The sequence below is a fragment of the Sesamum indicum genome, linkage group LG6 (assembly GCF_026168435.1).
Source record: "Sesamum indicum cultivar Baizhima isolate 11 linkage group LG6, ASM2616843v1, whole genome shotgun sequence".
In the NCBI taxonomy this organism is placed as follows: domain Eukaryota; kingdom Viridiplantae; phylum Streptophyta; class Magnoliopsida; order Lamiales; family Pedaliaceae; genus Sesamum; species Sesamum indicum.
In genome coordinates this window covers 437871-451723 of record NC_142662.1, presented here as the reverse complement: position 1 = coordinate 451723, position 13853 = coordinate 437871, and the positions used below count along the sequence as shown (strand labels likewise).

Here is a 13853-nt window from a genome sequence, read left to right as displayed (position 1 = left end):
AATAAATTATTATTGTTATTTTTAATTTTTGAAAAATTATCATTTTCTTACTTATTTTTTAAAAAAATAAAAAAGACACAAACCCCCCCATTCCCCGCCTTGCCTCCCCCTTGCTGCCGATCGCCTCTCACATTTCGCTGCCCACCGCCACCGCCCATCAGGATCTAGGCGATGGTGGTGGCCCAATGAAATCAGATTAGGGGCGATCGCACCCTGAATCTGGGCGGTCGCCCCTTTCTCTAGGGGCGACGGTGGAGTGACGACGATGTCATCCAAATTATTGCACGGCGATGTGTCACCGCTGCATCTATACATATATATATATATTGTATTATATATATTACATATATAATCATATACATATATTGTATTATATATATTACATATATAATCATATACATATATTGTATTATATATATTACATATATAATCATATACATAGTCATATATATATATATATATTTAAATTGTTTTAAATTTTAACTGTAGATTTTTTTTACTATTTAAGACCGAAGGCTATCAAAACAAGGGTACAACAGGCAATTTATCAAAAACTAAAACATTGTTAAATCTAACTAACGGAAGGGGAGAGTGTGCATAATTTTTAAAAATAGAGGGAGTTTTTTGCCTATTTTTTTTAATATAGAGGGGTTTTCAGCTATACTTTTAAAACATAGGAGGGTTTTATGCAATTTATCTCATATTTAATCATATGTTACACATATTAATATTAATTTACCTCTAATATATTATGATAAAAATTAAAAGTACGTGAATTAAGTATGATTTCAAAATAAATTTATACTATTCATACTAAAATAAAATCAAGGGAAAAATTGTACTTTTGGTCACATATGTTAGAGCCTTTACAATTTAATTTCATTTGTTACAATTCCACAAGTTGAAATTTTTTTCAATTTTAGTCCTCACGTGCATTTCCATCCAACAATTTACACAAAATGTACAGGAAATGCTAAGGTAATATTTTGAGAATTTTTAATTTATGGGATGCAATGTGAGAAAATCGTAATAAATGAAACTAAATTAAAAAAGACTCCACTAGTGAATGAAAATGGTATGAAAAATGCTAATAATTCTGTTAATTATTAGACGAAAAATACACGTGATGACTAAAATTGAAATACTACAAGAAAAACAGGTATCAGAGACGGAAATTTCCGTCTCTGAAAGTCGGATTTCCGTCTCTAAAGCAAATTAGCGACGGAAAAAACCGTCGCCGAAGTCCGTGGCTGAAAGCCCCGTGGCTAAATTATTAGCGACGGAAACATTCCGTCTCTGATTCTGAGACGGAAAATTCCGTAGCTAATTCCGTCGACAAAGGAGAAGAAAGTTGAAGTGTAATCCGTCTCTGATTTCCGTAGGCAATCCGTCTCTGATTCCGTCGATAAATAAAAGAACTTTCCGTCTCTAATTCGTCTCTAAAGGTAAAGTATTTGTTTGCTATTTTCCGTCTCTAAAATGGAGAAAATTTTCGGTCTCTAATCCGTCTCTAAAACATTACAAATTTCCGTCTCTAATCTGTCTCTATTTCTGCCTCTAATTTTTCAAATTTTCCGTCTCAAATCCGTCTCTAATTTTTTTTGGTTTTTTTTTAATATATTTTTTAATTTCTGTACCCAAATTAATATCCTGGTCATTATATCATCAAATACATTCCATCAATACCAAAATTTTAATTTCCCAAACAAGAACAACAAATATTAACAAAAAAGATACTCATAATACAACACCACTAATATAATTAATGTCATCATCCAAATCTATCAAATAATATCAAGTCTGCACTCACAAGTCAACAAACATAAGTCAAAGTACAACCGAAAGCAACATACACTAAGTCATAAACAACAAAGAGAAAAAATAAACTAATTATCTTTCCTGGAATATTGTTGCTCCTTCTGTCCAGACCCACCAGGAAATTGATGGTTTGTGTATCCCACATCTTGAATTAGTTTTCGAACTAATTCTTGTAGGTCTGCCTCCCTCTTCCGAGCCTCTTCCTCCCTCTTTCGAGCTTCTTCAAGAGCATTTTCAAAAAACTTTCTACTTTCTTGTTCCCGTCTTGAAAAATCCTCCACAGCTTTTGTTAACTCATTAATCTTTTGGTCAGATGCTTTAACAGTAGAACTAACTGAACTTGAACTTGTAGATGAGGAGCTACATCCAAATCCATATAAGCGTCCTTTAGAAGGACCTCCAGTGATATCATACCAAGTTGAGATATCGAAAGAAGACTGTGAAGAAACATCAGTACAACCCGTTTTTGCAAGGTATTCTTCCTGTACATTAGATAAAAAGGAACATTTATGTAATAAAAGTCTAATAAAATTTCTCAATGAATACATATACTAACCAATATTTAAATCTAATGACAAATTATACTTACACTAATTCTTTTGGATTTGTTGTCGATAAACTCCCCAATTCCTTTGTTCTTTCTATGGCATCTTTGAAATAGCTCAAGATCAGTCACTTCTCTACCAAGTTCTTTTTCCTATAGTTTACAAAACAATATTAATTCACATGTCAATAAATTGCATAAAAGATATCTAAAAACTTATATATACTTAAAACTTACCAATTTTTGCCTATGTGCCCCTACAGGAATAGAACCACCAGTGTGTTTTGTTATCGAACCATATTTTTCAGTCAAACGATTTTTTTGGGCAGTTCGACATTTTCCTAAATAATCTTCTGAGGCCCAATACTTCTGAACTAGATCATTCCATAATTGATTATTCAACCAATAAGGACCTCTATCAATCATATCACTCATCTCTGGCTCTCTACCTAACTGTTTGTGAGCATCATTCAGTGCCTTTTGCTTAGCTTTGTACATCATCTCTTTGAATCGATCACTCGTATTTTCATTCCACACCTTCCTCATTTCCTCGTCGGTTAGATTATCCCACCAATACATCAACTATCACATTTCAAAACAGTAACTCACATTAAATAATTACAAAAACATGTCTATATAATTTAGCAATGAATAAATTGAATTAAATATAAATAGTATTTATTACCTTGAATTTCTCCCACAATAAATCTTTAGATGCTTTTGGCACAGCGTGCCATCTTGGCCATGCCTCAGTGAAAATGCCTTTAATATCATTTGTGAGGTTTCGCGTAACACCACTTTCAATAAATCTATTTTGACAGAATAAATTTAAAAAATATATAAAATTAAGAAATAGAGCTAACATTATTTATGAATATATTAAGCTCAATTTTAGAAGCTTTGAAATTACCGATTGTTCACCACTGTCACTTTTGTCCTTTTACTTGGATGATCTGGGATCTGAACTCCACTATTAGGTCCCTGTCGACGTCCATGTGACACAGTACCTTCACTTTGTCCTGTATTTTGTTCATTTTCAGGTCTTGAAGGTATTGTTTCACCAACCTATAACCAAAAAAAAAAAAAAAACAATAACAGAAATTATCTAATGCATAATAAATAATATAAAAAAAACAAAAGTGAAAAATTGTCTTACTTGCGTTTCACTGTTCGAACTTCTTGGAAGAATACGAGATGAGATACTTTGTCCACACACCTCTTCACTAGGATTATCTTCAGGTTGCGATAAGTGATCTCCCACTAACTCCTCATTCTCATCTCGAAGTTGCAAACTTCTACCCCGGCCCCTGCCCCGCCCTCGCCCACGTCCGCTGGCTCGTCCTCTAGTCACCATCCTGTGTCAAAGAGAAACAAAAAACTATTGAGTTTTAAGATTAAGATTATTATGATGAACAATGCTGATATAAAATGCATATAAAGCGATAGAATGAAATAATTAAATAAATAAAATTACACGTACAGTGTCCATATCCTCATCACTTTCATTTGAATCATATTCTTCTTCTTGCTCATCATCTTCTGGTTCGAATTCTTCTCCTTCCCAATGATCTTCATCTTCTATTATGACTTCATTGAAATCTACACCATGTTGAAGTCCCTCAAATTCATTTGCATCTACTTCTTCTACCACACCGTCCGAAACAATATTGATCTCATCTCGATCAGTTTCAATCAAAATTTGGTGTGGATCAGATGTCTCATCCTCTTGAAAAGCAATATCGATGCTTTGCTCAATATTCTCGTCTTGTCCTTCAGCTAATGGGACGTCAAATTTACCGGTAGCCTTTACTTTGCATACTGCCCACCAATCACGTCTCTCTCTTTTGGTGCTCGGAAAGTTTGTGAAGTAGACTTGTTGTGCTTGGGAAGCCAATATAAAAGGATCATTTGATTTTAATTTTAATTTATGGTTAATTTCCACAAGACCCGATGTGTGCCACTTAAGCCCTTTATCAGAAGTGTCGTACCAATGACACTTAAACAAGACAACCCCACGTCTTATCCCATAATACTCCAATTCTATAATTTCTTCTAGAAATCCATAATAATCCACTTCATATTCATTGTAGGTACTCCCCAAAACACATACACCATAATTTGATGTTGCTTTAGAATGCCCGTACTCCAAAGTGTGGAATTTGAATCCATTCACAAAGTACCCTTTATAGCAAGAAACACGTCGACTTGGACCATGAGCCAACTTTTTTATGAGGTCGTCAACTTCGTTACGTGTATCTCGAATCTAAGAAAAAAAAATAATTTATAAAATAACATAATTTTTAATATGCTAATATATACATTGTTAGAAAGTAATATATTACTTACATGAGCAAGTAGCCACCGAGAAAAATCTGTATCCCGCAATGTTTCAAGTTCCATGTCAGTTATTGTTGGAAATTGTTTTCTATTTTCTTCATCAAATTTCCTACAGAATTTGTGATGATCATATGTTAATTATAAACACAAGTCATAAGAAACATTTGTGAAGACATAATGCACGAGTTAGATCACTCACTGCAAGAATGGATCAATCTTCTCATAATTCATCAAGACATATCTATGTGCAGCCTTCATCTCATCCTCATCCAGATATCTAATTGCAATTCTATTACCAAGTGGTCGTCCAGGATGTGTAGAAAATAGACTTTCACAAGAATCTATCATTCCTCCATCATCATTTCGTGGAACCTGATTTAATCTGGATTTTACATGTGGTTCAAAATATGAAGAGCAAAATGTTGAGACTTCTTCAATCATATACGCTTCAACAATTGATGCTTCAACTCGAGCTCGATTTCCAACCTTTTTCTTCAAATGGTATAGAAACCTAAAATTTGTTAAACTTTTAATTTACACAAGATAACTTATATTTTCTAATTATATAAGATAATTGAACTTAAAAAAATTACCTCTCAAATGGATACATCCATCGATATTGTACAGGTCCACCAACTTTAGCTTCATACGCAAGGTGAACTGGTAGATGTTCCATAGAATCAAAGAAGCTTGGGGGAAAAATTTTCTCTAACTTACACAATATCTCAACAATGTTCTTCTCAAGTTTTTGCATGTGCTCCACACGTAATATAGTTGCGCATAGATCCTTAAAGAAACTGCTGAGTTCAGTCAGTGCTTCCCAAATAGGTTTCGGTAGTAGATCTCTAAATGCAATTGGGAGTAATTTCTGCATGAACACATGACAGTCATGACTCTTTATCCCATAAAATTTGCATTCCTCTTCATTCACACAACGAGCAATGTTTGAGCAATGAGAGGAGAAAGATGAAAGCCGTACAAATCTGTGTTCTCGTTGCCGACCTTGCGTCCTTGTTGCCGTGAGTTTGGAGTTGGGGTTCTAAGACATGGGTTTGGGAAAGAAATGGAGATGGGTTTGAAGGAAGAAATGAGAGAGGAGAAGGAATGGAAAACAAAGAAAGAACGAGGAAGAAAGAACGAGGAAGAAAGAGAGAGAAAGATATCAGTTTTTTAGTTTTAACTTTTTGTATAATTATTATTATTAATATATTATTATTATTCTTATTATTATTACTATTATTATTAGTATTATTATTATTATTATTATTACTGTTATTATTATTAGAATTATTATTATTATTATTATTATTATTATTATTATTATTATTAGTATTATTGTTATTATTGTTGTTATTATTATTGTTAGTATTACTATAATAATAATAATAATAATAGTTATAATTATTATTATTATTATTATTATTTTAAATCATGATAATCAAATCATAAAATTTTTACATAGATATAGTTGAAATTAATATATGCTCACAATCTGCAAAATTTATATATTTATAAATGTTAGTATAACATTGATATAACTATCATCATATATTGTTGAACAACATGGGTTAATCTGGCCATCAAAATTCAGATCAGACCGTTAGATATGATAAAACTTATAAAAAAATACATTTGGTAAAGTTTTAGACTTATTGGATATACGGATGTCGAGATATCATACTCGAAACATAAGAGTAATCATTCAAGAAGGTGTATCGTTGAATCAGACCATGTGATTTTAAATCATACCGTCCGATATGATCTAATGGACATAGTCTTGTATATATTTAAATTTCGTATGAATCAGGTGCCCGGATTTTAAGATATCGCAATTATTGATTAAACTTTTTAATCTCATTATATATAAAATAAAATAATAATTATAATTATTCAACTATCATCATCATCATTATTATTGTTGTTGTTGTTATTATTATTATTATTATTATTTTTAGATTAATTCATATAATTACAACTTAATTATTATTACATAAATAAAAATTCTTATTTTTGTGTTTTAATATTTTAATAAATAAAAAAATTCCTATTTAGACCATCAGAGACGGAAATTTCCGTGGCTAAATTAAAGAAAAAATTAGCTACGGAAACAGAGACGGAAATAACCAATTCGCAGCCATCTTGATTTTTAAGGAATAATTTAACAGTATCAGAGACGGAAATAGAGACGGAATTTCGCGAAATTATAAATCCGTCTCTAAATCCGTCTCTAAAATAAAAGTTATTAATAATTTATCATATGTAAGAGTTCCGTCTCTAAATCCGTCTCTGATAAAGACGGATTTTGTTCCGTCTCTAAATTTTGGTCTCTGATACCCTATTTTCTTGTAGTGAAAAAACTTTCAACTTACGGGATGTAATATGAGAAAATCGTAACATTAGGCTAAATTGAAAAGACCTAACATATGGGACCAAAAATATAATTTTTCTAAAATTAATTAGTTAAAAGTCACCCATTTTAAAATTTTCAAAAGTATTTCTAATTTAATAAGATTGATAATTTTTATTTAAAATTTCATGATATTTATTCTTTCATATATATATATATAGTTTTTGAAGTATATATTAAAATTTCATATATTATTCTAATGCTATTCAGTTTAAATTTTACCGTGCCTAAAAAATTAATATTTTCAATATTTAAAAATAATTTTGAATAAATTAATCATGTAGAAATATTATTTGACTATTTAATTTGTTTAGTTGGATATATGACTATTTAATCATATATCTCACATACCTAACTGCTCCTCTAATACGAGAGATAGCCCCGTGCTCATTCTTCCATTTCAAATCATCCTAAACCACAAGGTTAATTATATGTGTCATACACCTCATGTGTATATATTTTCCACCTAAAATGTTTTGACCCCAATTTTCAAGCTTTTTTTTTAAGTAAATCATAGCCCCAGCATTAAAAGATGCATTATCAACAATAGTTGTAAAAATCCTATCAATACCCCATTCAAACAAACATTTGTCAACACCTCTTACTTACTTCTTCACTTTTGTGTCCGCTAATTGGACAAAAATTTTAAATTCTCTTATATAAATTCGAATCATCATCAATAAAATGAGCAGTGAGACACATGTAATTGACTTTCTAAATAGATGTCTAAGTGTTTGTAGTGATACAAACCCTTTGAGCATAATTTTTAATAAATAACTTCAATTTTGCTCTTTCATTCACATACATATGGAAAATATCTTTTGTTATTGTCCTTCTTGATGGAATAACAAACATTGGACAAGCCACAGACATGAAATGTCTAAATCCGAAATTCTCAACCATTTTAAATGGAAGTTCATCTACAACCAACATGTAAGATAAAGCCTCTCTAATTTTCATATGTAGTTTATTCTACTGATCAGATCTAAGAAACGTATCCTTGATCGATCAATCGCTTTGGCCAAAGATTTTTAAAGTCTAAACTATCTCAAAGCGCATAGGAGAACTCTCTTTCATATACTGACAGGAATAGATCTTCTCTTGAAATCCACCGTCCTCGTTACATACTCCGACTACACTAGATAAGACTTATTATGACCATGGTTTACGATATAGACACCGTTTGCCATATCCAAGATACAACCTTGCATGCACATGACTGTCGTGATTCCTCAAGTTCGAGAACTAATCTCGTGCTATCAGAATCCAGTCATACCAACCAAGCTTTCAGAGGCTTTTATATGACGGTTCTTGTGAGTAGTTCAGTCAATCGATTACCTTGCCAACTAGCCCACTAAAACTGCACAAACGACCTACGTCTCCTGCTGACGCATAGCTACAATACTTAGTGCAAATTTCTATAGGACCCCGATGCCCTGTCTCAAAGTTCTCGACTTGGAACATTTCAAACCAACCCTCAGGAGTTGGTTCAATAGCTGCCAAACCTATGTGCAGCCCAACTCTACAGGTTTCACCTTTTGGTCTGTGGGGGTTTCATTGTGACATTGAAACCCCATTCAATATTATTCGATAAAGATTGGCGAAGGCAAACAACCAGTCTAATTTATTTTTGATCACCTATTCCAACAGTAACCTCTTGGATCTTAAACTCTATTCAAAAGAAATAGTAGAAGTTGTCTTGTACACAAGTATGGCTACGGAACCTTGACTAGAATTAGAGGTCCACTTTGGTGAGAGCAATGAGCCAATGATCTACTAATTGAGGAGAGAAATCTCTTCAATCTCTCAAGGCACTATAACAATCTCTGTTTACTTTATCAAAATTAAGAGGCTATGGGATGAACTAGAATATCTGATCCTTACACCAATATGTAGCTATGGTGCTTCCAAGGCAGTTGCAAGTCTAACACAGGCAGACCATTTTATGCAGTCTTTGATAAGTTTAGGGGATTCTTTTGATCATGTTAAAACTCAGATGCTCATGATGGACCCCCTACCTAGTGTTAGTAAAGCTTACTCCATGGTCGAATGCATAGAAAAACGAAGAGAAGTGACTGCATGTTCATCAAATGCCTTGCAAAATGTAGCTATGTTGGTTAGAGGGGAAGATTTCAAGAAACTGGCTGGTAAAACCCCTTCTAGAAAAGGAAAAATGCCTTGGATAAAAAGGATAAAATTTGTGGACATTGTGGTAAACTTGGCATTCAAAGGAAGTTTACTTTGAAATACATGAATACCCTGATTGGTGCAAAATACTTGTGGAGAAAAGAAAGAAGGGGTTTGTCAATACCAATAGGGTTTTGAGTGCATTAGAGGCTGAGGAGTTAGCACAGAATGCTTTAGGTCAACATGCCATTTAAGACCTCGTTAGGCCTGAACTGCAGAGGTTTCTAAAGGTGAAAACACCTATGATAAATGATCCAAACTGTGTGGACTTTGATGACTTTTTAGGTCTATCTTGCTTTCACTATCTAACTCAACTTGGATAATTGACAGTGGGGCAACTGCTCATATGTGCAATAATTTACACCTTTTTTACTCTTTAACTGATGACAAATAAAATAATTTCATACACCATGCTGATGGATCCAAACACTATAGAGAACATAGGGGATATTACTTTATCTAAGAGTTTGAATCTTACTCGTGTACTGCATGTGCCTAGTTTGAGATTTAACATGTTATCTATCAATAAACTGTGTGTATTTTCAAACATCAGGTTTAAATTCTTCCCTTCTTGTTTCATCTTGTAGGACCACAAGACTAAGAGTGTTTTTGGCAGTAGGGATAGTTGTAGAAAAGCTATATGTACTTAGTGATCATTCTTTCAAGAAAGAAACCATTCAATTGTATATGCTCTACCGATATAGGTTTAAATGTTAGCACAATAGACGTTGATGTTTGACATAAGTGGCAAGGCCATGCATCAACCAATGTAATGAATAGCATTACAGCTCTCAGGAATAATAAATACAAAGTTAGGCTTGTATGAAATCTACTCACGGGCTAAGCAACAAGAGGTTTCTTTCCCTATTAGTGACTCATATTCTACCAGTGTAATTGATCTTATATATGTAGACATTTGGGGTCCTTATAATCGGGATTCAATATCAAATTGCACTTACATGTTAACCCTTGTAGATGTTCACAACATATGTCCCCGGACCTATTTGATGACATATGTTCAATGGTACCCTTACCTATATCTTTTCATAAAATGGTACAAAATCAATTTGATAAAAGGATTAAAATCTTTAGAACTGATAATGATTCTGAATTGTAGGAATACAATGTCAAGACTTCTTTAGGCAAGAATGGATTTGGCATCAGAAATCCCTATGTTTATACACCCCAACAAAACTGGATTGTGAAAAGTATCTAGGTTCTTGATGTTTCAATCTTGCTTGCCTAAAAGGTTTTGGACTGAAGATACTCTTGCAGCTACTTACATTATCAATATATTACCAACACATGTTTTGCATTGGAAACTCCTTATGAAACTTTGCACAACGAACCTGTTGACTATGTACATCTTAAGGTCTTTGGTTGTCTTTTACCAACACCCTTCCCCACATATCAAAGTTTGATGTTGGAGCAACAAAATTTGTTTTCTTGGACTATTATGGGCAAAAAGGATATAAATTTTATGATTTAACTAGAAACACTATTATGGTATCTAAGGATGTAATGTTTCATGAGGATAAAGTCCCTTTATTTTGGACAACAAACAGACCATATTACTTGCTCTCATCCTGCTAAATACATTATCTAGATCAGGATCCTCTAGGTTGTGATCCTATAGACTTAAAACATAGCCTGTTAATCATTAGTTTGAAGTAACTCAAGAATGGCAGTCACTCCTTCTCAAGATGATGATATAGAACCTTAGAAGGTCTTCTAGAACAAGTACAAAACCTGTTTGGATGCAAGATTTTGTCTGCATTAGTGAAAATGATAACTTGACTACAACTAGCTCATTTGCACCATAACACACATCTTTTCTTGCTTCTCTTACTAATGTGCAAGAACAAAGAAATTGTGCTCAAGAAAATCAAGATACTGATTGGAGGAAGCCAATGTCACTTGAGCTGGAACACTTGCAGAAGAATAAAACCAGGATTCGTGCCATTCCCTCAAGGTAAAAGGGCTATGGGCTGCAGATAGGTTTACAGGTTGAAATTGAAGGAAGATGGCACAAAGCTAGATTTGCACCCAAAGGCTACAACCAAATAGCAGGGATTGATTATGTGGATAGTTTTTCACTAGTTGCAAAGGCTATGACAGTTAGAACACTCCTTGCAATAGCAATAGGCTTAAACTCACACGTCCATCAGATGAACATCAACAATGCATTCCTCCATGGTTTCTTAGATGAAGAATTTTTTTCTTTGCTTATATATGTAGACGATATTCTTATTGCAGGGCCTTCAGAAGATATAATCAAAGAGGTGAAGCACTACTTAAATAAATTGTTTACCATCAAAGACCTTGGAGTTGCAAAATACTTTTCTGGATTGGAGACAACTAGGCCTTCAAATGGGATTGCAATTACTAGTCCAAATACATCAAGGACATTGTGATTGATTCTAGACTTTCCAATGCCAAGACAGCTTTCACTTCCTTGCCTTCTGAAATCAAATTTGCTGTAGATGCAGGGAATCAAATAACTCAACCAGAAGCTTGCAGAAGGTTGATAGGCAGGCTTCTACATCTGCGCTTTACAAGACCAGACATCTCTTATGCCTCACAGTAGCTAAGTCAATTTATGCAACATCCACGCTGACAACACTGAGATCCTGCCATGCATCTAGTCATATATCTTAAAAACAAAGGAGTTTTCCATCCAAAAGGAGAACCACATTCTTTAACTGCATATTTTGATGTAGACTGGGCAACCTACATTGATATAAGAAGATCTCTTAAAGCATATTGTATTTCTCTTGGACTAACCTTTATTTCTTGGAAAACCAAGAAACAAAACATAGTTACTAGGTCAACAACAAAGGCAGAATACAGGAGCATGGGCTCAACAACTTGTGAATTGTCTTGAATCTACAATTTGCTGTAGCATCTTCAAGTGCAAGTTCCTACTCCTATTCCTTTCCTTTGTGACAATCAAGCAGCCCTTCACATCATAGAAATTGATTGTCATCTTGTAAGGGATAAGTATAAGGCAGGTTTTATCATTCGATCTCATGTTCCCTCCAAGTTATAGTTGGCTGATATTTTCACAAAGGCTCTACTAGGGCCAAGTTATAGTTGGACATGTCCCCAAGTCCAACTTGAGGGGAGGGCGAAAGAAGGTTGAAGAAATCCATTACAAGTTTAAAGCTAAAGCTGGAACCTATGTGCATTCAGTAAATCAGAGTGTAGAGTTAGAGTTGCTGGTTTGCATGAACCTATGGAGCCTTGAACTGCTGGAAAATCATCCAGCTCCACTGTAAACCTCTACATTGATTCAAGAAATTATGTCTACACCCTCCTTCTATTTGTTTTTGACATTTTTGCACTAGCTTATGGATGCTAAGCCAACACCATGGATGATAAATCGCCACCCCCTGCGGCAATAGTCAAGTTAAAGCAAAGTGGAAATAAGTGTGTGTGTGTGTTTGGGCCTTGGGGAACTATGGGGAATGGGCAGTGTTGGGCGTGGCTTTGGTTAAGATAACAAGGAGTGTAAAGTTATATTTCTGCATTGTTTGTCTTTTTAACTCTTAGTATTATTGAGTTTAATCTAATTTACTCCCGAAATATTATAAATAAATAAATTATTTTTTTATAAAAAAATTGTGACGCCCCAAAGATTATAATATATAATTTTAGGATTAATTGATAAAAATCTTTATGAAATTTAATTGATTAATAAATAAATTATAGGTCATAATTAGAATATAATAAAATTTGAACAGATTAAATTGAACTTTATTATAATATTTAAGAGTAACTTATATTAATTAAGAAAATTTAGAAAGGACGTAATGGGTATTTTGAGAAATTTTAATTAAATAAATATATATAATATTAATATATATATATATATATTAAGAGAGAAGAGAGAGAGAGAGAGAGACTGAGAGTGGGAGGTGGGGCCACAAACCCCCACCGCCTCACCTCTCTTTCTTTTTCTCCATGCAAACACAACACACAAACAAACACACATTTGGGAAATTGCAATTCCTCTCTCGGCGAGAAAAACAAAGGTACGAAATTTGTATTAATTTATATAATTATATTATTTAATTGATCTATTTATTAAATATTATTTATATAGAGTGATGTACTATTTAATTGAAATATTTTATGAATTTGACTATTTAAATTAGTGTCGAAATAAATATCACTCGGATATAAAAATAATACCGTTGGTTTATTAGATTATTAAATTTATTAAATTTAAATATTACTATAGCTAATTTATACAACTCCATCGGAATTATTAACTAAATACGCAATTCTACGTATTGTTGCTTAATTAAATTATACAGTACGAGGGATTGATAGGAGATTCATTGAAATATTTTGAAAATTATATTTAAGAAATATTATGTTATTAAAGAGGAAAAATGAGGTTTTTAATGATAATTTAATTTAGGGATGTTATTAAAAACGATAGTTATAAATATATAAGGGGTATGGTTAAATGAATCTCTACGAATTAAATTATAAATTATAAGTTTTTTTATGAAGTTTAGAGTGTCTAATTATTAAGAAGAACAAGAACAAAGA

At 32.8% G+C, this 13853-nt stretch overlaps 1 protein-coding gene and 1 long non-coding RNA gene across 2 annotated transcripts; both read right to left on the bottom strand.

The window, feature by feature from the left end:
• Nucleotides 1–1759: 1759 nt before the first annotated feature.
• LOC148787623 (uncharacterized) lies at nt 1760–2516 on the bottom strand. Its single transcript, XR_016066235.1, has 2 exons — nt 2408–2516; nt 1760–2300 (listed from the first exon to the last, which is right to left on the bottom strand). It is a non-coding gene; the product is annotated as an uncharacterized LOC148787623 (long non-coding RNA).
• Nucleotides 2517–2609: 93 nt separating this feature from the next.
• LOC148787622 (uncharacterized) lies at nt 2610–12279 on the bottom strand. The gene is made up of 11 exons (XM_088882249.1): nt 12184–12279; nt 11956–12023; nt 11605–11770; nt 5293–5738; nt 4899–5210; nt 4709–4808; nt 3843–4625; nt 3273–3427; nt 3048–3171; nt 2730–2944; nt 2610–2619 (listed from the first exon to the last, which is right to left on the bottom strand). Exons 1-11 carry the CDS (start codon nt 12277–12279, stop codon nt 2610–2612), a joined length of 2475 nt encoding a protein of 824 aa, XP_088738375.1.
• Between the last annotated feature and the right edge of the window lie 1574 nt (nt 12280–13853).